This window comes from Chrysemys picta, chromosome 9 (genome assembly GCF_011386835.1).
Source record: "Chrysemys picta bellii isolate R12L10 chromosome 9, ASM1138683v2, whole genome shotgun sequence".
Lineage (NCBI taxonomy): Eukaryota > Metazoa > Chordata > Testudines > Emydidae > Chrysemys > Chrysemys picta.
The window spans coordinates 92,097,767-92,123,858 of NC_088799.1; the positions used below are offsets into that span (position 1 = coordinate 92,097,767).

Sequence of the window (26,092 nt, forward strand, 5' to 3'; positions counted from 1 at the left end):
AAAGAACTCCCTTTGTATAAAATGTCTGTGTGAGAGCAATTCTTCCTGTCAACACCTTCCTTCTTGGTGCAGAAGCGGGGCCCAGCTGCTTGTCGGGGGTTGGGGCATAGCAGTCATTTTTTTGCAAAGGAATTTTTTGAAAAGGACAATTGTCCAGATAAAGCCACGGTTCTAGGAGCTACCAGCCCTCCAAACTCTGGAGGATTCTGTGTGCATTCTGGTAAATGCCATCACTTGTAATTCTTTACCAACACTAGCTAATTAACCATCACCTCGGTAAAACAGGCAACTGTTACTTTTAGTGATGAAGAAAGATTAAGTGACTTGACCAAACGCACAGAGTTAGGTCTGGGTGTGGGCAGATGGTGGAAGTTGACTAGGGGTTAAGGTATAAACCGAGAATTCAAAATAGGGGGGGATGTACAGCATGAACACCATGTGTTGTAATAATCTGGCTGTGGTTCTGCTGGGGATGGTGAGATGTCAGTCTGTAATAATCTGCTGAATTAAATTGTTTTTTCAATATTTTGTGTAGCAGCCAGTGTTCATGGAAGGTCCTGGAAGAATGTAACTAAATATAACTTCACTCTTTACTAAGCTTTCTGGATGGCCCTTTCCTTTGTATACTCCTCTTCACTAAAAGCTTCTGTCTGGTAGCTGACGTATCTTGGGTAGAATTATACATAATGAAGGTTTCTTCCGTATAGTTAAAGCTATTTTAAGATTGTATATTATGTTTCCCTTCGCCCCACAGCTCCAGTTACAACAGAACATCAGACTTGGGTCTTCTCCTCTTGTTATAACTGGCAGGAAATTGGAAGATACAGGTGCTGTTTCAGAAGATGATGGATTACCTAAAAGCCCTCCAGAAATCTCCACTCTTCATGAAGTTCTAACATGTTCACCAAGCAAGGTATGTTCATCATGTCACCTCAGTACTAGAGGAATAAATGGAATTGCCTGTGTAGAATAATGAAGTCTGCAGTCAAAAAATGCTTTACTATAAATCATTATTCTTATTTCAATGCCATCTTTTATGTGGGTTCATTTGTACAAAACCTGTGGTTCTCTGATTTATCATGCATCGTGGTTTCCCTCTTTCAAATTCAATACCAGAATCAGAAACCAACAAAAAACTTTTTTTTACGTTTGCAAGTCAGTGGAAGAGGAGGTTATTAAAAAATGGTTTACAGAAGTTGAGTTATTTCTGGAAGTATAAAACACACACACAAACGTATATAGATATATTAAAAAAAATCAAATCTGCTGTAGATTAAATCCAAAGTGAGTAGAGTTGGTGCAAGGAATTTTTTTTTTTAAACTGACAGTCCTACAATTCTAGGTTAACAATGGCCCCTTATATATATCTCATCAAAGATCCATCACTAAGTTAGAGACAGGAATGCTCAAGGTCCAGTGGTGGGAAAGAGGTTTGGGCAGTCACCGAGTGTTTAAAGGCTATTTTGTATTTACATGTAATTAAAACAAATCCAATTGTCAAACATACCTAAAGAAAAGCAGGCATTCTGGGGTACTTGTGGATGTGTACCTGCACCATACTTAAATCCTGGTCCATCTCTGTATATTACTATAAAAGATATTAGTAACTGAGAGGATGTTCCTGATTCAATTTAAAATTCAGGCTTTAAAAATCCGTCCTTTCCACAAAATATTATAATAATAACAACCATCTACATCTCCAAATGCGCAGGGATAGACAAACAGTCTTCAGAAAATACCAACCATGTAATAGCAGTCCCTGAAATACACAAAAAGTTAGAGTGTTCTGTGCTTATCTCTTAAAGAATTATACAAAATTGTTAAGGATCAAGTTAGAACAAACTGTGCTTTTAACAGTCTTGAAAGCTAGTAGAAACATTGAAAGGTGAAACACTGCTGGGAAAGATTAAGGTAGTTGGAAGATTTATATAAAAGTCATAAAGACAACAAAAAAGTGAATTCATACTTCAACTCTGAGTTTAATTAGGGCTGAAGGGAAGAACCAAGCAAAGGAATTTATGCAGCTGATGAAAACAGAATCATAGCCTTTAATAACGGAAGACTCCTAGCTGGCTTGAAAACTTATCTAACAAAAGATGGCACTATTTGAAACCCCCTGATTTGGTTGCTGCAATACACGAGGGGCCAAATTCAGATCTGTTATAACACAGTTGAAACAAATGGAGTTCTATCTGCTTATGTCCAGTCTGAACTTGGCCAGAGATCCCTAAATGCTCCAAGATTCTGGAGCAAAGATGTGTCTCTCAGTGGAAAGCAAGGGCAATATTCATCTTTGAAAAGCCTCAGTAGAGGCTACTCAGAACATAGATGTGCCATCCCATGGGCTAACAGACCAAATCTGGAATTCTCTGGCAGTGGCCTACAATGTATCTGCTGCATCAGAGGAAGGTGAAAAAAATCCAGAATATTCCCGTACAGTTGTGCAGTGCTCAATGTAAGCATGGTAACTTCAACAAAAAGGCAGAGCAAGGAGAAAGTGTGTCTGGATTTGCATCGAGAGAGAAAGCAAACAAAGAGGATTTAAAAATGTTTTAAGGTACTCGAGTAACAATGGATAGATCAAGATGCAAAACAGATGGAAATACCAGACATGTGGAAGAGGACTTGGTCCCAGTGGCAGTTGTGAGTAACAAGGACCATTGGCCGCAAAGAGTTGTTGCAGAACATTTGTATGTATCCAAGAAAGAAGCTTGGGAGCATCATGGTGAACTGTTTATACAGCAGTAGAGAGAATGGTTTGAAGATGTGGGGGAAACATGCCAGTATTTTGTTTCAGCACTGGGACTACGATAAGTGGATGCCTAAGTAAGACCTGGAACTCACGTGTTTAAAGATGGAGAAAAGCACATTAGCATGAAGCAGAGTTCAATTTGAAAAGGACAGGTTGAAAAGGGGGCTGTTGTAGTAAAGTCTTGGTAGTAAATAACTTCCTTGGGGGGGGGGCGGGAGGAGGAAAGCATGCATTTATCTAGGTGTTCTGCAAATAATAAAATAATTCGGAGCACTTTTAAAGAGTGAAACTGATCTGTTAATAAGGTTTCTAGAGCAGTCTGCCTAGTTCCACGATAAGTTGAACAATACATTTATATCTGGACTGTGTTGTTTTTTTTTTTAAAGTATTTTATAGAATGCTCTAGCAACAGAATGTTAGCATATGATGATTATCCACTGATCAGAGAAGTACATTTAAGTCAAATCTCTTTGCACACTTTGGACAGAATGATTGATCTGCTGTTGTAGGAGAAATAAACATCATTCTTACTTTGGTTCATTATAGTCTTATTGTTTCCACAAGTGAAAATGTCTTAAGGTTTAAAACTGTTGCCTTCTAGAAGTTTGTCAGTTGTGTTGAATTGTGCAGTGGTTGTTCTTAGGCCATATAGGGAGAGGAAGAATGATCCAGTGGTTAGGGCTCTAATCTGGGATTTGGGAGACCTATGTTCAGTTTCTTGATCCTACAGCCTTCTTGTGTGACCATGAAATAGTCACTTAGCCTCTCTGTGCCTCTTCCTTTGTAAAATGTGAATAATAGAACTTCCGTACCAGATGGGTGTGTCGTGAGGATAAATATATTCAAGATTGTGAGATTCTCAGCTGCTTCTGTAATGGAGGCCATAATAATAACTCAGATTGAAACAGCACAGGAATGAGGGACATTGGCAATTTGACTAAACCCATATGTGAAGCAGACAGTGCTATGAAACACTTTCTCATCCGAATCAATCTGATTCAAAGGAGCGAGATCTTTTTCAAGAACTTTCTTCCTACTTTAAAAAAGTTTCAACAATATTTTAGTGGGAGGAGGCATTTGAGTGAATCTAATCATAGTTGTAAATCTGAATATCTAACAGTGGCAGAAGGTCAAAATAACTTTTAAAACACTATAGGCTCAATTCTCCACTAAGGTGTATGTCCCCTTACTGCATATATATCTAGGCACTGTGCTTCTGTACACTGTCCCGTCTACACAATATGAATCTGATAGCGGGATACAGGTATAAATGTATGTAAGGTCCTGCCCCTTGTGTCTGATCACTGATGAGGAATGAACAAATGACCGAGAGGCTATGCTATGAATTAGGAATCCTGCAACGACCCCTCCTAAGTTTTCCTTTTGTATTTTCTCATAATTATGCTTTTGTATCAGTCCCAGATATCTGTGTGTAATGCTTCCCTTGACTTACCCTTTTCCTTATTTTATCCCACAGTCCTCCAACCCTGTTCAGCGCCATAGCTCTTTGAGTTTAGGTGGGACAGACAGTGAAGATGAACAGGTAAATAGTCGCTCTTCCTGTTACTAAAGTTTTCTGAGAAAGTGCATACAGGGTCTGGTATGAAGCCAAATATGCACCACATACTACTGCTATATCTCTTCTGGGTAAAAAAATGCCACAGTGAACTGTGAATGTGACAGTTCATGCACGTGTGCTCAGAAAGACACGTGTCAGAATTTTGAACAAACAAGTTCATAAAAATGTGAAGTCTGTTTGCAGATAATGCACAAACAGAAAGAGGGGCTGAATTCCACTAATAAGTTGTTCATGTGAATAGCTTAGCTGTCTCTAGTGACATACTACATACTCTGTTGTGTAACTTAGCAGGCATTGTTCAAATTAGCAGGCACAATCTAATATTGCAAAACAATTCACTCCCCTATATACACAATGAAGCCCTAACAGCAGCCACTGCTCAGTGAGTCATCAGAAGATTGTTGGGGGAAGATTGTTGGGGACACTCTACTCCTCTCTGACAGATGAGAATGGCTAGAGGGTCGGCATACATAAAGCTCTTGACCCTTTCTAAAACCTGGGTATCCTGGGGAAAAGGGACTGAGCTAAGCTGCAGCCTGTGTTTAGTATATAACTGATAACTAGGAGCAGTTAAAGTTAGCCCAGCACAACCTATCCCTGACCGAAGAAGGGGAAGGCTTAAGCCAGCTCTCCTCACCAGTATATGTGCTCGAAGAACAGGCCCAGGTGACTCTCCCCCAGGCCTTCCCTGCTGATTGCAGAGCAAGAGGGCACGTTTCCACTGACAGTAGCCTACTTTAGCCATTGAAGGCAGACCTAATGGTGCAGATTTGCGTTTTCAGCCACCCACTCTCCAGCAGCTAATAAAGTGGCTGGAAAACGATTCGACCCTCCCCAGGAGGTCCCCAGGTGACCTCGGACCTCAAATGCCAGTTACAAGAATGGCCATCACTTATAAATAGGGCTGCAGAAGTGCTTGCCTACCCCATGAGATAGCCACTGCCTAGTTGGAGGGCTCTTCCTACTCCCTGGCTACACCCCTAGCACCAGACATCTCCATGCCAGCCTGATGGAGAAGAAAGGGAAGGGGCGTTTCGTGGGGTCACAACAAATGCTGATCTGGCTGAAGTGGCGTACTGCCCGTCCCATATGGAAAAACTGCCAAAAAGAAGAAGAATTAACTCTTCAGCTCTCTAGTAGGAACTGCAAGTAAGGCCAAGGCAGCATGGTGGCAGAAAATTGTGTACAGCCCCGTGCACCCTCCCGAGGGGTCTCCACTCACAGGGCCCTACTCAGGCAGAGCAGTGTCTCCAAGGCCAAACCCTCAGTCTCTAATCAAACTGCTCAGGAGGCCTTCTCTTCCCTTACACCCTCTCCTGCCACTAAGCCTCTGAGGAGGATGGGAGAGGAGGGTGTTTTCCCAAGACTGACCCTGCTCCTCTGCCTGTGGTTGAGAGCAAGTACTGCCTCGCCTGGTAGTTTCTGGATTTATCGCTTTCTGGAGTGGGAGGGGTGAGGGGGGATGCGAGGCTCTTTAGGAATGGCAGGCCTCTGCTCTCTCCCTGAGACTGCCTTCTCTCTTCCCCCCAATTGCTGCTCCACCCAGAAAGCTATATCTCCTAGTGGGTCACAAACTGGACTGGGCAAATAATCCTAAAGTCAAAGTGGTCCAAGTAACTTGCACTTGTTTTTAAAAAAAAAAAATCTCATTATGTGTATTGAATCCATGGTTCAACTAATGTTCTACCAGTTCTAGTCAAAATCAGTCCCTTTGCCCATTTATATTAGCCAGACTATCCTTTCCGTAGCCTGGCTACTGGTGGTTCCTTTTAATTTTTCCATGGAAAATATCTGCTTCCTGCTGACCATGATTTCCTTCCCTCCTATTTGCCTGTTTCATGTCCTGGTCTTCTGTGCAGAAAGGGGGGGAAGCAGGGAAGAAGAGAAATAACTTTCTGTGGTGCACAGAGCTCCACTACTTGTCAGCTCCTGCTTTCTTCCTCCAATTGCCGGGAAGCCGTATAGGCTTTTTCTCTTTCTTCACAGTGCAGCATCTGTCCCTTCTCCCAAAGATTTTCTCAACAGCCTAGCTTGATGTTGTATTTACATTTATTTTAAATTAAAACGTCTTCCCTTAAACAATCATCAATCGTGCAGTAACATTCGTACCCTTTGCTTTTACTATCAAGCTCTGAATTAGTAGAGCAGTAAACCAGTAAACTGAACAGAACAGCAATTATAAATCCATAGCTAGTTGTTCCGTTTAACAGAATTCCCTTTGCTTCGTGCTAAGTAAAGAACAAGTGGCCTTGATCACAGTCCTGGCTTAAGTGGATTTCACACAGTGTAATGGTTTGATCTTAGCAGTCTGCTGGGTTTGCTGAAATGGATGGGTAACGTGACAACAAAGCCTCCACTGGCTTCCAGGATTCTCTGAGTGCTTCTGCTGCTGTCTTCATCTTTAGGAAGCTCTCAGGGGGCATGTGTGTGACTCCCATTAGTGGCCTAAGTATTTATAAATGTACACTTCCTGACTGTTTAAAAGATAAGGATGGGCTGTTATTCCAAAAACATCACAGCAAATCTTTTTTTTCCCCTTTCCCTCTTCCAGAGCTTTCACCGAGGGCTAAACTCCTTTGCCAAATGGCTGTTACAGCAATCTAACTTCCCTGTTGGCTGCTTTAACTCTAATTAATTAAAGAGCAAAGCGAAGTCCAACACACAAGGAAAGTTTCCTGGCCCAAACACTTCTCAAGGAAAATCCTCTCTAGTTGCAACATTTTCCTTCTGCTTGAATTCCAGTTACAGCACAGATGTCTTCCCTAATCATCTAACCCAAACTTCCCCCTTTTACCTTAAAACAAAGCACTAAGGAGACAGTTTTCTATCTACTCTTCTTTAAACTGCCCCAGAGAAGAGGAAATCACCATCCAATCAATGTTGGGGGGTGGGGCAAAACATCCACTGAGAAAGCAATATAGCAGTTCATGTCCATTAAAGAGCAGGTTTATCATCCCTAGAGGCAGATTTTCCGCTGGTGTAAATTGTCATAGCTCTGGAGTCCCTGTGAAGACCTCCTCTAGCCTCAGGTTTCAGTAAAAGTTGACAGCCTACGAAAAGAAGATGGGTCACTGTGTCTTACAGAACAAAAATAAGCAAGTACTATTAATTGTTTTGTCCACAGATAAACTAGAGTTTCAGAGTTTGTGCCTCTTGAATATGTGGCGATGCATCACATATCTTGTAAAATCAGGTACTGGTGCAGAGATAAGCCCAGCAGCTGATTTTACTGTATAAACCAGCGTGTCACTGGCTACAGGATCTGGCCTTTCATACATGAACTCAGAGTGCCACAGTCATTTAAAAACTGTTAGAGGAAAGAACTTGTATGAGGGAAATGAGCAACAGTTACTGTTTTCTTTTTCTAAGATTTGCTGAACCTATTATTATAATTTTACAGGACCAATAATAGTTTGCTGCTTTAGTTCTTTTAACTTCTCCTGAATTTACACACTGTGAAAAAGAGAACCTAAAACGGAATTAATCAATTCAGTGTTGATTTTGTTTTAGCTCCATGAACTTAAAAAGTCAACAGTGATTAAGAAAGTGGGAGTTGCTTTTCTTTTTCTTAAAATGAAAAGCATGTAATGTATATACCTAGACTAATACTGCAGATCAGACGGGGAAAGCCTTTTAGAGCACAGCTCCAGTTCCAATCTTGCATTTAAAAACCAAGCTGAGAGTGAGTACTTTCCTACAATCAGAGTTAAAGGATTTTTAATAAATTTTAGGCAACCAGATGCAGCCTGATGGTTTGAATTAAATCTGACAGGCCTTGGCCCAGGCCAAGATTGAGAGCAGATACTTTCTTAAAGTGACCATACTATGTACCGTTGGAGGATCTTGTAGATCATGATTCTTCTTTAATGCACAATACTGTATTTCATCATGGTAACCACTATTTTCATCTTAAGTCTGTGACTTTATGAGCCCAGCAAATCTAAAATATTCACTTATTAAATACTTGCCTAGGAATCTTTACAATGGAATTTTCATGGGGGTGGGGGAGATAGCTCAGTGGTTTGAGCATTGGCCTGCTAAACCCAGGGTTGTGAGTTCAATCCTTGAGGGGGCCACTTAAGGATCTGGGGCAAAATCAGTACTTGGTCCTGCTAGTGAAGGCAGGGGGCTGGACTCAATGACCTTTCAAGGTCCCTTCCAGTTCTAGGAGATGGGATATCTCCATTATTTTAAAATTTAAATTTAAATTTCATCTAAATGAAGCTATGTAGCAGCCTTAAAAGGCAATTTCCCCATGTATTCTCACTGTCTGATGTATGCCTACCGACCCTGAGACTGAAACTGTGTAATAAGACATTATAACTTTGCCACATTATAAATAATATGGGGAACTCTGCACATTCCCTTCAAAGAGGTTTGTAGGAACATTTTATTTGATCAGCATAGATTACTCCTTCTTGACCCTTTTTAAGTTCAAGCAAACCCAAAAAGGAGAATGCCAAACTCAGTCCAAACTGGGATGTTTCACTGGGTTTTGTGGTGGAACCATGGAAAACGGCAGATTTTTCACTCCGATAAAGCTTGCTTGAAGTGTCTGTGCAACTTTGCGAACCTTCCAGCAAACCTGGTCTGAGTTTCAAGTTTGTAACAAAACCAGACTAACTTTGCATGGTTTGGGGTTTTACTGCACACATTTCCCCCGACTCACTTTATAATAGCATCATTTCTTGCTAAAATGACAAATATTTGATTCCCAAGGATAGCAGTGTTGTGGGGCTGTCCTGTGCGTAGCATATTTATCTCAAAAACAGTACAGGACTGCTAGATGGAAAGGGACACGTGAATTCTGTTGCGAGTTTGAGGGAGAGGGAAGAGTGGAAGAACAAATTAATCGATAGAAACATTCTTAGAGTTGGTGGGGAACAGAGAGTGGGCCTTCTTTTGTGACCGTCAGCAATCACACTGCTGCAAGGTATCTGCTTGCTCTCATGAGGAAAAGCAAAAAGACGTTGTTATAAAAACGGCAGCAGTGTCTCCTGCTGGTACAAGAAGATACTACTAACTGTTCATTCAAATAAGAATTGGGAGAGGAATGTTACTATGTGTGTTTCACTTGTGTTACAATGCCATCGATCAGAAAAAACTAAGCGTAAACATTAATTGCAAGTAGAAGCCGATAGAAGAATGGACACATCCAGGAAGAGGGTGTGTTTTATGCAACAAAAACAAAAAATTCAGCTGTTTAATATTTTTATAAATCTGATTTTGAGTATATTTGCTTCTAAACCAATCTGGTGAGATAGGCAATGGAAACCAGGATCAGATGCACAGAAAATCTGAGCAAAATAAATAGCGATGTGTTGGTGTTTTGCAGGTACCCTCTGATGCTTCCTCTAGACCTGTCAGCCCTTTGTCCTCTATGGTGCTTGTGAGTCCAGCCACACAAGCCAGCAGCTTGCTTCCCGTTGACTTCAACACCCCTGCCAGTCCCGTGGGCTGTCTGGATACCTCAGCAGCTAGGCACAGGATAGCAATAAACCCACGGAAACAGAGAGTGTTTACCAGTAAGAACCAGCAAACCCCTGTAAGTCTTTTCTGGAGGAGAGTGCAAAGCAAAGGGAGACGGGTGCAAGTGTGTGCAGCCTTTGCTGTGCTTCCCCGACTCTGGGGTCCATGAATATGTTAAACAGGAGGATAAGTGATTAAAGCCAATGGGAATCTTCCTATTGGAATCTTCCCATTGGTTTTAATAGAGACAGGAATAGACACCTAGTCCTGTTTTGGCCTTAAAACTCTGACTGAATGCCCGTGAAGGGGAGAATTTTGCTACAGTGAAAATTAAACTGTGGAAGTAGAATTTGACATCGGAATAATCAATAGAATAGAGAATTCTGTAGCTGTCTCAGAGCCAGTCAAAAATGAGAATTCTTTTCCAAGGAAATTTTTGAATGAAACTAAAATTTTGTTTGGTTTGGAATTTTTCACTGAAATGATTCACAATTGCACCTCTACCTCGATATAACTCTGTCCTCGGGAGCCAAAAAATCTTACTGCGTTATAGGTGAAGCCGCGTTATATCGAACTTGCTTTGATCCGCCGGACTGCGCAGCCCTGCCCCCCCGGAGCACTGCTTTACCGCGTTATATCCGAATTCGTGTTATATCGGGGTAGAGGTGTAATTTGTTTTGTTGCCGTCATTCAAATTGAAATGAAATTTTCTCTTTTTTGTTCCCTCCCCCCATTTCTCTGTCCCACCTCCCTTTTTCCACTGGAAGGAAAAGAAAGGGGGGAACGCCAAAACCAGATTTTTTTTCAGTCCTATTTGATTGAATAAAATGAAAGGGGTTTTTAGTTTCTAATTGTTTAATTGAAAAACTTCAAATTAAACTTTTTCTTTAAAAAAAAAAAAAAGTTTGTATTTGAAAAGCCAATTTACTTAGAAAAAACTATTAAACAACCTCAGACCAGCCTTATCTGAAATCTTTTGCATCTCAAGGAGGCAGAGTAGTTGAGCTACTCTAAGCAGCCTTGGGCTGAATGTCAGTCCTAGCAGCTCCATAGATCTGGGAACCGATTGCTCAGACAGATGGATGCATGGAACATGTAGTCTTCCACTTCCACTGGCAGAGAGAAGCAAAAGTGGGTGGCACTGGGGTAGGGAGTCTGAGGGGAAGAGTAGTGTATCTCCCCCGCCCCCTGGGAATCTACAGAGCCCTGGGAAACATATTGTGGGACTGGGGCCCATAGGCTAGGAAGAGAGTGATGGGGCAGAGTGTGGCAGAAATGGGGAGGAACTGCTCTATGCAAGATGCTCCCTTCTGCAGCAGGAGCATTTCCTCTTGAAAATGTGTTCTGGATTTACTGCTGCTAGGCAGAGTACAAATTCCCAAGGGTGGCTCTCTGCCCCCTTGGAGACATGAACTCCTGCCCTGCCAAGTGGCTAGGCTTCAGTGGCAGCACAGCTCTTACAGAATCTTTATTTGATGTTCTTTGCACTGCAGCAGATAAAACTACAACACTGGAGGAGAATAGCTAATTCTCCTGTGGCATTTCTAGTGACCTGAACTGATGATGACATCTCTGACTTGTTCTGTTCAATACACCCATGTAGCTTTGTGATGTCTTGAAAACACTCCCTCTCAAAATGTATCTGTCTTAGAATGTTTCTGGTACTCACCAAAAACTGAAGTACTGTATGTGTAGTTTTAAAGCTTTGATGTCTTGCTATGTAATTCATTGGAGTAGCAACATTCATTCATCGTATTGTTGAAGTTACAATACAGGGATTTTTTCTTGTGTATGTTTATATTTTTCAAAATGAAGTTACATAGAGTGTAAGTTTTGTGCAAAAGTCTTTACTTTGAACCAACCCAAGCGTCTTTTTTGAATCCCACTAGCTTGAACAACTGGAAAAGGAACAGAGTCTTCCTGTAACTGCAGAAAAGAAAAGTACAACAAAATTCCTTGATGCTGACCAGTATGAAAATTGGGCAGGTAAGGCATAATTCTGAAGGCTAAATTGTTAAGTCTGTTAACAGAATTCTATTACAGCCCTTTTAAAACTAGGCAGCTTTTACTTTTTTTTTAAATCCCAAACTCCGTCCCCTCTGCCTGAGAGCTGGCAGACTGTGCTTGAAAGTGAGAAAAGAATGATGGGCTCTGCTAAACAGAACGATGATGAACTCTGCGGAAGGCATTAAAACAGAAATCACACTAGGCGTAACATTTTTCCAAAGCACCTATATCGCACGGGAGCCTAAATCTCATTGATTATGCTTCTAAGTAACCTAGGCACTATTGAAAATTTTATCCTACATCTGTAAATACTGCCTGAGCATTATACCTTTGGAACAAACCATCTTGTGAGACAGTGTGTAGTGTGACTTTAAATAGCTTCTGTACAAGCAGGTCCTTGTTTCCTCTATTTTTTTGGGCTGATAATTGATTCTCACTGCAATAGTAAAATCAACTGCCATTTCTCCCAAACAGCCCGTTATTAGAATCCCTGATTTTGATCAGCGCGTTATAAATACATTGATTGATTGTAACATTGTCAGTGTTTTGTTAAACCAAACTCAAGGCCTGACCCTGCAGGATGCTAAGTGTTGCCTATGAAGTGCTTAGTGCCTGCAAGCCACGTTGAAGCGAACAGGGATTGAGGGTTCTTAACAGCTCACAGCTCTGCGTGGTATGTAGTTGGGCATCTCTTTGCACTATTTCTGGTGTATTTGCACTATTTCTGGTGAATTCAGCGTTTGTGAAAGGGGGCAGTTCTAGAGGTCGAGGTTCCAAAGCCAAAGAACAGGAATAGGGCAGATATCAGCGGGGTGAGCTGCCCCAGCTGCCATTTCAGATATTGCATCCCTGAGACTACCAGTAATAGTGACAATAGTTATGGTGATTTTACTGATGTAGATACTGGCACACTAGGATCCGAACTGAAAGCAACAATGCATTTGATACATCAGCTGCTGAGCAGGCACGTGGCCACAGCAGCTTTCAACTACTACTAGCCTTGGCTATACTCCAACGGAAGCCAATGTATTTCATTACCAGACCCCTGAGCCAGCCAGTCCATCCCCCATTTTTAAGTATGTTTGTCAGCCTTGGGCATCTAGTAAATTGCAGGGGGGTTGAGGAGTGCAGGAGTCTTCATTGTAACCATCAAGCATAAATTTGTTTTCTTTTGTTCAACACAGGTTCATTGGTCTGGAATGATGGAAAAGGAAGTGGTGCTAAGGAGACACAGGCCATAACAAAGACTGACAATTCCACAAGTAACCCTCAGAATTCTGTATCCCCTGCAGACATAGTTTGTACTTTGCTAGAAGAGGATGTATGCCCTATAGAAACAGACCATCAATCTAAAGTAACAGTGTCCTTTCCAAATGTGCAGTCTTCTCTAGCAAAATCTGAGGAGGAGAACAAGGCAGAGGAAGTACTGGTACCTTACTGCTCTGATGAATCTATTGGTGAATTCAAACTACTTCTGCAAAATACTGATGAAGTAATTGAACTGTCTGAATCTCTACAGACTGAACCAGAAGCAATTGTATTTCAGGACACATTAGCATCTGACTTGTATGGCATTTCCATGGAAAAGGAGGATGCCACAAAGGTATCCTTAAAACAACCTGTAGACCAAAGCGACAAAGAGCCTGGAGACGGTGGTGTAGCACTTGTAGGAAAAGTGGAAGATCAGCCTTGTACCGATGAGAACAACTTCCTCTGCCTTGATTCAGATCCTGCAATGTGCGTTTCCCAGGTTCCTTTAGCCACTTTGGAGACGTCCTCTGAAGTAGAGTGCATGGCTGTTTCAGTGCCTGAAAATACCCCAGCAGCAGAAGATGATAAAGAAATGTGCAAAGTTACGGAACTTCAGCCAGCCAAAGACCATGTAGATTCAACAACATCCCTACAAAAAGACTCAGTTGTGTCTGTGTCAGATATAGATCGCATGTTGCCTCAGAGTAAAGTGAACAAGGAACTACATTTTAAATCAGAAATGCATTGTCCTGTTTCAAAGGCTCGCCAAAGCAATCAGGAGACAGATGCATCCAACAACTTGGAAAAACATTCCATCGGATGCCTTGCCTCCTCCAGTTTGGCCGGCTTCAAGAGTTGTATCCCTCTTAGTGGTGACAGTCAGCAGAACCAGTTAGGCGGCGTAACTTCTCAAGAGAAAACAAGGAAAGAAAGCAAATCTCCATTGAAATCTGCTGCTACAAAACCAGTTCGATTTACTATTGCTCCTGCCTGGCAAAGATCTCTTTCGGGGGGTTCAAATTCCAAGGAAGAGTCCTGTGCTAGAAGCTCCCCATCCTCTCCCATAAGACCAGAGTTGTTTGAAGGAACAGCTCACTTAGATACCACCAGGCAAGAGTCTACAAAAAACAACCCTGAAGGGTTTGAGAGGGATAATGAGAGCAACAAGGCCAGTTTGAATTCTTCCATGGAGGGGGCTGAGCATGAAACACAGAATGCTGAAAACCCATTTGGGATCAGACTGAGAAGAACATCCTCTTTGCTAAAGTACCACAGTGAATCTCCAAAGCAAATTCCATTAGCTGTTCACACCACCTCTTCTGGTTCTGTCAAGGAGGATCAAAAACCAGTAGGCACTGGGAGGCCACCTCACAGCCTTCCAGGCAACCAGAAAGCTTTAGCTAAAAAATCAGCTGTCATGGAAGAGAAAAATGCCCCCAAAACAAAACCTGAAGAAGTCTCAAAGAAGCAACACTCTAACAAACTTTCAGGTATTTATGCTATACTTGTATCCAAAGACTGTTGAGAATAATGGCTGTGCAAGGCCATTACAAAGAGCGGCAAACCAGGGATATGAAAAGAGTAAAAATTTTCTTTAATAGCCTTGGCCCTGAAATACAGGACCCTATTCAGCCCTGGTGTAACTCAGCTGATGTCAGTTTGGGCTTGTATCTTGGGTTTAGGCTATTCAAGAAAATTCTTAGGTTCCACCATACAGTATGTTCAAGCTAGAATAGTAACAGGGCATCAGAAATATAAAATGGGCCATTTTTGCCCAGTTTTTGTGGAATCCGTAGAATTTGTTTTCAGCTAATTGTCAGGCCAATGCAATTTAGAACTTAACCAGGTATCACATTAGTTGTAATTTTTTTCTAAAAAATTTGGGAAACGAAAAGGCAGCTTGTCTCTAACTGGATTACATAACAGAACAATGGTCATCACTCTACATTTAGCCCGTACTGTCAGCATGTTGCTTTGAGAGCTGAATCCTGCCCCGATTGACTTTAAAGACTCCAGTAGATAAAAAGGACAAACATCCTTGCCGAGGAACAAAGACAAAATCAGCAGGGAAATTAATGTTATCTTCACCCTTTTCAAAGTGTATTCGCTGAAGGATTTAAAACACAAAACTGTTTAGGTTTTGATAGACTTGCCCTAAATCCCTTTTTTACTTCCAAAATGCTTCTTTTATAGAAAAAGTCCCTAGTCCGCATTTGGAAACTGTTACCTCTGAACCAGCTTGGATCTCCATGGCAAAACTAAAGCAGAAAGGTTTCCAGGGTCATCCTCTTGCCAAAGGACATCAAAGGGAGGACAAAACTTTGACCAAAATGGATCAAGAGGAGGTATGGTACCTAGTGGCTGGTAGACTAGAACCATTGTGAATACTGTGACAGTCTGACGGGATACCTGTACACAATACTGAATTTGGCGTTCTTGGATAGCAGGTTTTTAGTAATGTGTATGACCAGATTTTCAAAACCAATTTCTAATGTTGTGCCCACAGACAGTTGCTGATGCAAATGAATAGATGTGTATTTGGCCATATCCGTAGCTCAGGTACTTGGAATTTTGGGGTCAGACTCTGCAACACACCTATCCTGCCATAGTCATCTTTGTGCCTCTCGTCTTCTGAACCCTGCAAGGGGTCTGCCAAATGCCCAGCACAATTTAAAGCAGCCACAAAAAGCTGCTCTATGTTACGGCAGTTTTCCACAGCCCCTGCTCTGCTGCTGAGAGCTGGTTCTGGCACAGGACTTGGAGGCAAAAGGTTTGTGGTTCATCCACAGATTTCCTGTGTGACCTTGGGCAAGTCATTTGACTGTGTCTCACTTTCTTAATCTGTAAAATGGGGATAACTGTCGTCTTTGCAGGGCTGTTGGGAAGTTTAATTCAGTAATATTTGTAAAGGGACTTTGTGATCCTTGGCTAGAGGGTGCCAATGAAGGACAAAGCAGTATTGTTATTTCAGTGATCATAAGTATCTTACAGACTTAATGGTAAGTGGATACAATATCACAAGTAGTGATTGTTAAACATGCCATTGAAAAGCTGTGTAAAGAGAAAAGCACCTGGCCTGCCTTGGTATATTCCCCAGAGCACCTGTGCCCTGTTCCTATTTCTCTTCTGGTGAATTCTCAAAGTCCACCTCTGATCGAACCTTAAAGGGGAACTGCTTCCTGTGTGTAATTATTTACACTTGCTGGTTTCCTTATTTGCATTCTTTGTTTTTTTCCTTAAAGCGAGTGACCTGTGCTAGTGAGAATTTATTGGGGAAGAACCTAACTCCCAGCCTGTGCGCTCAGGAGAAGAAATCACAAATGAAGACCACTATGTCTGCTACAGCAGGTATTTTTTTTAAAAGTGTGTGTGTCTGACTCACTCACTCACAGTAATGGCCAAGATTTTCACTGGTGACTTTTTGGGTGTGTCCATTTTTGGCTGCCCAGCCTGAGAAACCTTTAAATGGGCATAATCTTCAGAGGGTGACTGCTCAGCATTTTCACCCACTAGGCTGCGTCCAGACATGTCGATAATGCTACTCCCATGCTTACTCCATCCCCAGAGCAGGTGGGTGGGGGGTGAGCGGAGAAAAGTTCCGTCCTCAGCCTGCTTGCCAAGGTTCCTGACTGAGGACGTGGAAGGGGTGGTTGGTGATGCAGTGACTCACTGCGACTAGAGACCAGTAGTAAATTACAACCAGCAGGGAGTAACCGTGGCTCAAAGAGGTGTGTGCCTCATGGTGCTTTCTGAGGAGACTGATGCAACGTATGCCCAGCCCCGGTTCAGGGCTATGCCTAAAATCAGAGTTGAGCCGGAACCGTGTGCAGATAACACGCATCAAACTTGCAGCTCAGACTATATTTTACTCAATGAAATCTATTAACTTCAAAGCTTTCTTGTAAGTAAGTGAATAGACTTTCTCGCCTTCCTCCCCATCCTGGGTCGCTGACATAGCAATGAATGACTGGCTGAGGAATCATGACCCAGAAATGCCGCGTTAGCTGCCAGCTCAGTGTGTGATTCAGCTATGATTTTAAGGATTCCATTATGTGCCAGCTTCATTCCCAGACTCGGTAAACTCGGCACAAAGCTAGACAATGGTAAGCAGGTAGGAAGTTTGAGACGTCTCCTTTTGGAGTACAGTCAGGGCTGGGCTGAAAATTTCTCCCATGCCTCTCTGCCGGAGACACCTGGATTTTCACTTTGGCTGAAATTCATGCCACCCATGAAAGTTGCAGCCTAAACCTTTCTTTGCATTGTCTTGCTCCATGGATCATTCTGGTGTACAATGTCTTTCCCCCACAGTGGTAGCAGCTAAGGTCGCTCAATTCTTTCACCTCTTGAAAATTATGACTATCTCTGACTAATGTTGATGTTTTCAAGAAAAATCACCATTACCCAACAGTTCAGAAAAACACCACGCCCTGCTGCCAGCATTGTCCCCACATGACCAACAAAACAGGAAGACTTTCAAAACTTAGACTCCTCTTGTTTTACTCATATTAAAGGAGCCAATAATTTGACTTGGCTGAGGGGCAAGGAGTATATATAATTTCCAGAGCAAGTGGTAACCTTGGATACACTTTTTGTCTTGTAAATGGCTGTTGCAAAAGTTTTCTTTCTACACTTGATAAGTGATTGCGGCTTGTGTGTATGATACGTGTCCTGTACAGGTTGACATTTGTAGCTTGGTGCATGTATAGCGCAAGGTAGAATGGGATGATTAGGAGAGAGTTCTGAGAAACCAGATCCTGCATTGAGAGCTGCTGCATTACTCCTCTCTCGGAGCAAATGTCAGGCCAGAAAGGGGATTGCTTATTTAGACCCCCTGTTAGCATGTCCTTAAGCCCATGTCTCCTCAGATGTGCCCATTCTCTGTCTACACTCCACTCCCTTTTTTAAGCCTACGCTCTTGAGACTGTCCAAGGGACTTGAGACTGACTTTCACTCAATACAGAGGAATATGGGTATAATCTTCATAAGTGTCCAAGTTCCTTTTTTCAAAAGGGACTTAGGTACTTGAGAGCCTAACTCCCTTTGAGACTTGAGGCCCAGATTTTAAAAAGGTATTTAAGCCTTGCTGGAGCCTAAATCTCATCAACTGTCAATGGGATTTTGGCTCCTAAGTGCCTACTTCCCTTTTGAAAAATGAGATGTAGCCTCCTAAATCAGTTAGGTGTGGCACTGCTGAGTGCAGCAATGCCTGAACACCGTTACAAATCTGGGCCTAAGTCCCTACGTTATGTAAGCACTGTTGAAAAAGTGATCCTATATCTGGAGCTTGATCTGCTCTTATTAGGGGAGCGTTGTCCCTTCCGCTATAGTCTGCCCCATGCAGGGCACAGCCAGGGCTATCCCTACTGAGCTGATCCCAGGGGCAGGCTTTGCCAACAAGTGTTATCAGAGTGAATGTGCATTTTTTCATTGATCTCAACACAAGCAGGATCAAGGCCCCTTGTGCTTAACTTTGCTTGTACCCATAAATAGCTTCCATTCATGCTTGCCCCCCCCCCCGTGTGCCACGCAAAGACTTGTAGATAGTAATTAAATATGAGAGGGTTTGGCTTTTTCAGGCCCTGATTTATATTTCCAAATGAAGTACAATCTGTTGGAGTGGAAGGAGTGTGCCGAATGTCAAATGGCTTGTGAACTGTCCCTTGAGATATTTCAGTTGCTTATGTGTAGGCTGCATTCTGTCCTGGCCCATGCAACCCATCGGAAGACATCAGTCTTCGATATTTTCTATTAGATCGATAAATTAGGCGTTTTTTTTAAATAGTAGCTCAGAGCCTTACCAGCAACAGTATCAACATTCCTTAGTCTTTGCCGATGTCACCAGGCTTGTGATAGGCTGCAGATTTCAAAAGCTATATTTGAAAAGAATATCTAGTCACATTATGCTATCAGCTTCCCTCCCCTCTGGCTAACATGTCCAAGAAAATGTAGTATGGGTTTAACGCATATTTTTTTCCTAGTAGCATTTTTATAGTACAAGTATTTTTGTTGGCAGTAAAGACTGGAAGGTAAATCTCTAGACCACTCAGTGTTGAAGATGCCTATCGTTCTCTGCTAGCTAAACTTGGAGTGATTCTTCCCATGCAGCACATGATCATATGGTTGACTCCTAGAGCCACTTGTGCGTTACACAATGCAAAATTAGCCTGTGGAATTCCCTGCCACAAGCTATACTTGTGGCCAAGAGTTTTTAGCAGGATCCAGAAAATAACTGGATATTTATATGAACAAGATAAAAATCCCTCAGGAATTTTGGAAAAATTTACTCATGCTTCAGGGCTTAAGCCTTCCTCTAAATATTGGGAGTTAGCCTATCTTCAGTGAAAGCTGTCTCTTAAGTGCCTACTACAAAGTTTCTGACACCTTCATCTGAAGCAGCCAGTACTGGCCATTGTCACAGACTGGGCACTGGTCTCTGGACCACTGGTCAGATCTAGTCTGGCAATTCCTCCTCTTATCTCTGTTGCTTTGTGAAATTGTGTCACTTTTGGTTTTGTTTCACCTCTAGGTGACGTCACTTTAAAGAGCAGGAAAAAAAGTTAGCGTAAGTTCTGTCTAACTCTCCTGTGTTCTGATGACTGACTGGCATTGTTCTCAGCAGTTACACTTGGACCTATGGCTCAGGAAGCGTCTGTGGTTCCCACCACTGAAAAGGAAACAAGACAATCCTGTAATCTGCCAATGACACCGTGCAGCTCTGCTGAACCACCCTGGCTGTCCCTGGCCAAGAAAAAAGCCAAAGCTTGGAGTGAAATGCCTCAGATTGTTCAATAGCAAATGACAAAAGTGTCCTCCTCTGTACTGCCAATAACTGTATTAACTCCATATAGTAACTTCTTCGCTGGGACCATTTTTGGGGGGATGAGATAAAAGCCGTAGAACCTTCAGCACAGACTGTAGCTGTGAATATGTGAAGAAGAAATGCCATTGACGGGTTAACCTGCAGTAACCACCAGCATTAGGAAACTGAGCATTTTCCACGATAAAATACCATGAAATTCCAATTGACCAATTCATACTGACCATGTTTGACTAAAAGACAGTGGTGCTCTAAGAGGAGGCACTTCATGCCTTTGAAGCATTTCCTTTCTAAAAGGGGAGATTAAAGTACCCTGCACACAATACAGTATTCTGCATGATTTCACTTTGAGCATTGAATTTGTTTGGTGTCACAAAATGGTTTTAGAGCTCTGCACTGGAGCATCCAGACTGGCTGTCACTGATGTAGTACCATTTATGTCTCTAAAGCTTGGTCTAGGGCAGGTCTGACTGTGGTTCTGATTGTTAACGTATCTGTTTCATAAATGAAACAAGACACAAACAGCAATGCAGATTTAGGGGATTCTCATTTCTTAGGTGGTTAGAGTCACTCTGCCTTGGGCCTCATGCCTTATATTATACCATCTACTGGAAAGGCCCAGAACTGCACTGCCTTTGTGTTCTACTGCTAATGTATTTTAAAAAATCAATACCTTCTAAGGACTAGATTCTGCTCAGTTACCTCTGTAAATCTGGAATAACTCCACTGACCTTAAGGTAGTTTGGAGATGCTGAATTTGGTCCTTATACCTAAGCTAAAATTTTTATATTTAATTTCTAGCATAGAGCAATTTCTCTTTGTAAGCCTCTTTAGTGAAATATCCCTGCTAATGGCAGAGGTGGGAAAGGTTTGACCCACTCTTGTTTTCTGTGTAGAAGGAGACCTGTTCGCCACAAACAGTATCCCACTGTTCGCCTCAAACAGTATCCCACTGTTCGCCTCAAACAGTATCCCACTGTTCGCCACAAACAGTATCCCACTGTTCGCCACAAACAGTATCCCACTGTTCATATTCACCGCAATATGATTTTTAGACTATTTCCTTTGCAGTTTAGAAAAAAAAAATGCACGTAACATCCACCCTTAGCCATCAGTACATAACTGAAAGCTGAAACTGAACATCTATCTAAAGACACAGAGCTGGCAAACAGCTGCTCTTTTAGGGTTCAATTCTGCTGTCACTGAAGTCTTGCCACTGACTTTTATGGGAGCAGAATCAGATCCTTTAAAAATAAACTTTGTAAAATGACTTAGTGACATCAGTGTCAGGACAACCAAACTGCAGCTGCCTGTACATTGCACATTTGCAAAACATTTTCTGTTTACAGCCAATGAAAACATTGAAGACTGACTTGTCCGACAGATTGTCTTTTGCAAACAAGCTGGGTAGCATCTTTAAGAAAAATGGTGCGTGGCAAGAGGTCCAAATGTGAAACAACACGTTTGACCTTGGAGTAACTCATTATCTAAACTCCCACCTGTTGGTTCTGGCCTGAATTTAAATATACTACTACTTCTGAAATCTGTATCCATTGCTAATGAAGACTGTGCAACTCTTATTCATGTGGCTGAACAACTTACTCGCACTAATAGTCCCACTTAAGTTAATGGGTCTGCTCTTATGAGTCAATGCTAATCAGAAAGAGAAAAGGTTCCACAGTCGGTTCACTAATACAGGCTGGTTTTACTACTTTTTAGTATCTGTTCTAAGAAGTGTATCTTCTCCTGCAATGTACTGAAGCACTTGTGTTTCTCTAAAGTTTGAGAGTATTATGTAAAAGAACAAATTAAACATTGTCTACTATGGTTTTCTACAGCTGACATCACATACATGGGTTTAAACTCTCTGTTTAAAATATGCACTTTCCTATATACTGCTATTTCTCTCCTGTTCTTTGCCAGTCTGGATTGCAACCCTACACCTAAACTACTGCAAACGAAAACAGCATTTATCTATTACCTTGTTGCTTTTGTTCTTGATATTGTGTCTCTCATTTTCTGTATGGTATGTATATACGTTTTTGTAATCCTCACCTTTGGAGGACCCCCTTTTGTATTCTATTCCCATATTTGGTTTACTATTAAACGCTATGGTCATGATGGAATTTTTCAGGGTTTGGATGGGTTGTGATTCTGGAGGGGATGGACTGGCATTAGGGAAGCAGACCTTGAAGAAGAACTGTTTGTGCTTGGTGGGTTGATATACTGTATAGATTCCAGGTTGGGGAAAACTCTACCTCTGGGACTTTGAACTGAGCATCACAGAGGTGAGAGACTGTATTTAGTTTTCTTTGAAGTCATGGGACAATTCGTGCAGTCTCTCTTGGGGTGTGGGGTTCGCTGTGTTGTGCTTTGCTATGTGGACCTTGAAGTCAGCAGGATCAAGGGGCTGGCACAGTAGCATTGATGACAGGAATGGAGCTTAAGCTCTTGATGAACTGGAATATCAGTTATTATTGTTTTTTTAAATTAGTTGATCAGAAGAATTTGGTGACCAGACGAGACGTTCCCTACTCCTTGCAGCAGAACTGCTGTCTGGACAGGAAGCTACTCTAGAAATCCTTATATATAACCGACTCTCAATGAGCAGGATTCTGTAAACTTCTATAGTATGTTTGTTTATAGAAACTGAGCAATAGGCTGCCCCAGCAAAATCAAAGTGAATGGGCCTTATGTTAGGCCTACCAGCCTCAATTAACATTTCCTTATAGCAGCCCATTTAAACATCCAGCTGGTCATGCCTCATGCTGCATTTTGGGGTACAGCCATGGAGCAGGTACCTTTGGCTGTCAGGCCAGGGGATAGAAATGCTATAGAATGTTTATCCAATATATAAATTTGCAGCATCATTGGCACCTCTCTTACATGCATCACTGAGTAAAGATGGGAATACTAAACATACCATCCTCCTTGGCTCCAACCTTCAGTGATTGTTTTGCTTCATCTGTTATGTTAAATAGAAAATAAGCAAATCTCCACTGAATGGCATAGTCTACTGCTGCTGGTTCAGTAACAAAGTGCATGAATGTTTTTTCTCTCAGGTTAGTGTATATCAGCAGATCAGGGCCCCAATCCTGCAAATGTATGCATATGTGCATAGTCTCATTGACTCCAGTAGGCCTACAGGCATGCTTAAAGTTGAGCACAGGTGGAAGCGTTTGCAGGATCCAGGGGTAGACTGGCTATGCTGTACTCCCTGCTCCACCACAGTTTTGTGAATTTGGCCCTGCTGCCGGTCTTTCCAGAGTCAAGAGTCCCCATGGCCTTGGTTGAACTAGACCACGGAGAACAGATTTTTAAGACCTTGGAGCCTAAATGTGTCCCTTCTCAGTTACATGAAAGTTCCTATGCACTAAGCTTTGCACACAGCTGATAATGTAGTATCATCTGAACAAGGCAATCTGAGTGGGATAAATGTACCATGGGCAGTCTGTGTTAACTTAATCTCTAGAGCAGATTTATTCATAGTGAGACGTGATAGTCCCTTATGAACCTTCATACTCCTAGGCATAGCAAATGGAGTTTCCTTTCAGACCCTCTTTAGGTTCTCCTGCTGATGGATACAATCCTTTCCTCACTCTCCAGAACTCAAACACCCTGAAATTAGAGCTTATCAAAAACTGAAAAGTTAGTTTTTTGAAGCATTACAAAATTTCAGAGTTTTGTTTCAAAGGGTTTGAAAGGGATCTATGTTTTCCCCAGCACTTTATTGACAATTTTGAAAAATATTTTTAACAAACGCTTTGAAAAAAAAGTTGGGAAAAGTCATTTAAAAAATATTTGAACAGTTTGACAAATTTGTGGGGGGAAATAATTTCAATTAAGGATAAGCAAGATGTTTTAATCTTCTGGCCAGTTCTACCCAAAATATACCAGAGTGAATCTGTAGAAAGTGGCAAAGAATAAATGTGAGCGTGAGCAGTTACAGGAAAGTAGGGTGACCAGACAGCAAATGTGAAAAAATCGGGATGGGGGTGGGGGGTAATAGGAGCCTATATAAGAAAAAGACCCAAAAATCGGGACTGTCTCTATAATATCAGGACATCTGGTCACCCTACAGGAAAGAAACATAAAAAACAAAGTTTTTCAATGTCAGTTTTAGTTAGTTATACCGGCCCTAGATCTATGCACCATTTGTGAAAACTCTCAGATCCCCTAAACAATGGTAGAAGCAGAAACAAGGCCTAAAGGCGTATTGATTTGTCTCCAAATTCTGACAGTGTTAGTAAGTGGAAAATATGGTTGCTAATCCATTTAAAAGATCTACCATATAGACCGTTTCCAAGGGCAGCAAGATATCAGCAACCACAATTCAATGACATTTCATTTTGGTGACTGAGGAATTTGGAGGGATAAATGTGCTTTGTCACTTCTCGGGGCATCAGAGAACTGTTGGCCCTGCCCGTTTACATGGTATGCTTGTTCGAGGCAGTCATTCAAATGACTGGAAAGGCACAGCATGCTGTGTGAAGCTGAAAAACTGCATATTGCCATGGTTCAGGACTGAACTATTGCCATAGAGCACAGAAGCATTTAATTCATATATAACTTGAGAGAAATCATTTAACATGTTGCTATAAGTGATCTATGCGCTAACAGTCTCCAGTAGGTCAAACATCCCCAAATGTCCTATTTAAAACTTCCGCACTGAGGAGCTCTCTTAAACTGGTTCAGGGGGTTCCTTAGCGCAACCTCAGATTCAGAGAACTGGAGACTCATGCATTCCTCCTGTGAATGGGAATTTGGAAATAGGGTGAAACTAGAAGTGATGAGGAAGAACTGAAATATTTTCAGAGCCAACTTTATTGATTGATTTTGTTTCCAGCCAATAAACTGGATATGTTCAAGGCAGTATATGACTGTTACTTCTAAAAGCAAAATATATGCCAATAGAAGGAATTATACGGCTCTTCCTTTAAGGTTAGATGAACCTTTTCAAGACTCCCATGGCCCTTTATCACAGTACGCCTCTACCCTGGTATAACGCGACCTGATATAACATGAATTCGGATATAACACGGTAAAGCAATGCTCCGGGAGGGCAGGGCTGCGCAGTCCCGTGGATCAAAGCAAGTTCGATATAACACGGTTTCACCTATAACGCAGTAAGATTTTTTGGTGCCCGAGGATAGCGGTATATCGGGGTAGAGGTGTACCTTATTCCCCTTAAGAATCTCCTCATTCATCTCTTATCATGGAGTTACTGCTTTTCTACTGATACTGATAATAACCTTTAAGTATATTCCTTCAAATCGCTCTTGCCTCTGATGCTGGAGATGACAGGCTCATGCTTAAAATAAAGCAGATAGTACAGATAGATAAAATTATTCAGTTACAAATCAGTGCATGCCTATATCGAGGCATCTAAACATGGTTCAGTAAAAAAATGCAAAAAAAAGGTTCTAAATAAAAAGGTCCAGGTAAACCCAGCCCACAGCAACAATGATATATACAACAGCCATCAAGCAAAACCCTTCCGTGCTCCCAGAGATCAGTTCCCAATTACTGGGAGGACGGGGGGAGACCAAAAGGTAGCCAGTGGGAAAAATCAAGGGGTGGAGGCCTCCAAAAAGCAGTAAAAACTAGAACAATGCAAATAAGACAGACACCCAGTGAGGGACAGCAGTACCCTCCGTGGAGGGGATATGATAGCAGTTTTCAGGTATCTAAAAGGGTGTCATAAGGAGGAGGGAGAAAACTTGTTCATCATAGCCTCTAAGGATAGAACAAGAAGCAATGGGCTTAAACTGCAGAAAGGGAGGTTTAGATTGGACAATAGGAAAAAGTTCCTAACTGTCAGGGTGGTTAAACACTGGAATAAATTGCCTAGGGAGGTTGTGGAATCTCTATCGCTGGAGATATTTAAGAGTAGGTTAGTTAAATGTCTATCAGGGATGGTCTAGACAGTATTTGGACCTGCCATGAGGGCAGGGGACTGGACTCAATGACCTCTCAAGGTCCCTTCCGGTCCTAGAATCCATGAAAAAAAGAACTGTCCTCATTATACATAGGGACCAAGAGCAGACTAGCCCCACCTGACTAAGTGCCAGCTAGGAGTAGAGACAATCACTTTCATATTTAGTACCTAGATTATGAAGGGCTTTACATAATACATCAGAGGTTCCCACGCTTTCCCTCAGGGCTTTTATTGTTATAGAGAGATTGCCTCTGGGACCACCTCTCCACCTGTTTGTGA

The 26,092-nt window shown here is 41.9% G+C and overlaps 1 protein-coding gene and 1 long non-coding RNA gene across 14 annotated transcripts in view; one reads left to right on the forward strand and one right to left on the reverse strand.

Annotated features, from left to right (window-relative positions):
* KIAA1210 (KIAA1210 ortholog) overlaps nucleotides 1–22,001 on the forward strand; it is a 90,400-nt gene extending 68,399 nt beyond the window's left edge. For 4 of the 13 annotated variants that reach the window (XM_065556671.1, XM_005298967.5, XM_005298965.5 and 1 more), the window contains exons 5-12: nucleotides 755–913; nucleotides 4,230–4,295; nucleotides 9,667–9,876; nucleotides 11,690–11,786; nucleotides 12,992–14,548; nucleotides 15,252–15,403; nucleotides 16,301–16,406; nucleotides 19,675–22,001. In XM_065556671.1, the coding sequence (XP_065412743.1) occupies nucleotides 755–913; nucleotides 4,230–4,295; nucleotides 9,667–9,876; nucleotides 11,690–11,786; nucleotides 12,992–14,548; nucleotides 15,252–15,403; nucleotides 16,301–16,406; nucleotides 19,675–19,850 (2,523 nt within the window). In that variant the 3' untranslated portion in view covers nucleotides 19,851–22,001. Of the gene's footprint in view, nucleotides 1–754; nucleotides 914–4,229; nucleotides 4,296–9,666; nucleotides 9,877–11,689; nucleotides 11,787–12,991; nucleotides 14,549–15,251; nucleotides 15,404–16,300; nucleotides 16,407–19,584 lie in introns of all 13 variants that reach the window. The other 9 variants (XM_065556676.1, XM_005298970.5, XM_065556677.1 and 6 more) reach the window with 4 other exon arrangements.
* LOC135973458 (uncharacterized) lies at nucleotides 19,942–25,289 on the reverse strand. Its single transcript, XR_010590296.1, has 2 exons — nucleotides 20,884–25,289; nucleotides 19,942–20,811 (listed from the first exon to the last, which is right to left on the reverse strand). It is a non-coding gene; the product is annotated as an uncharacterized LOC135973458 (long non-coding RNA).
* Nucleotides 25,290–26,092: the final 803 nt, after the last annotated feature.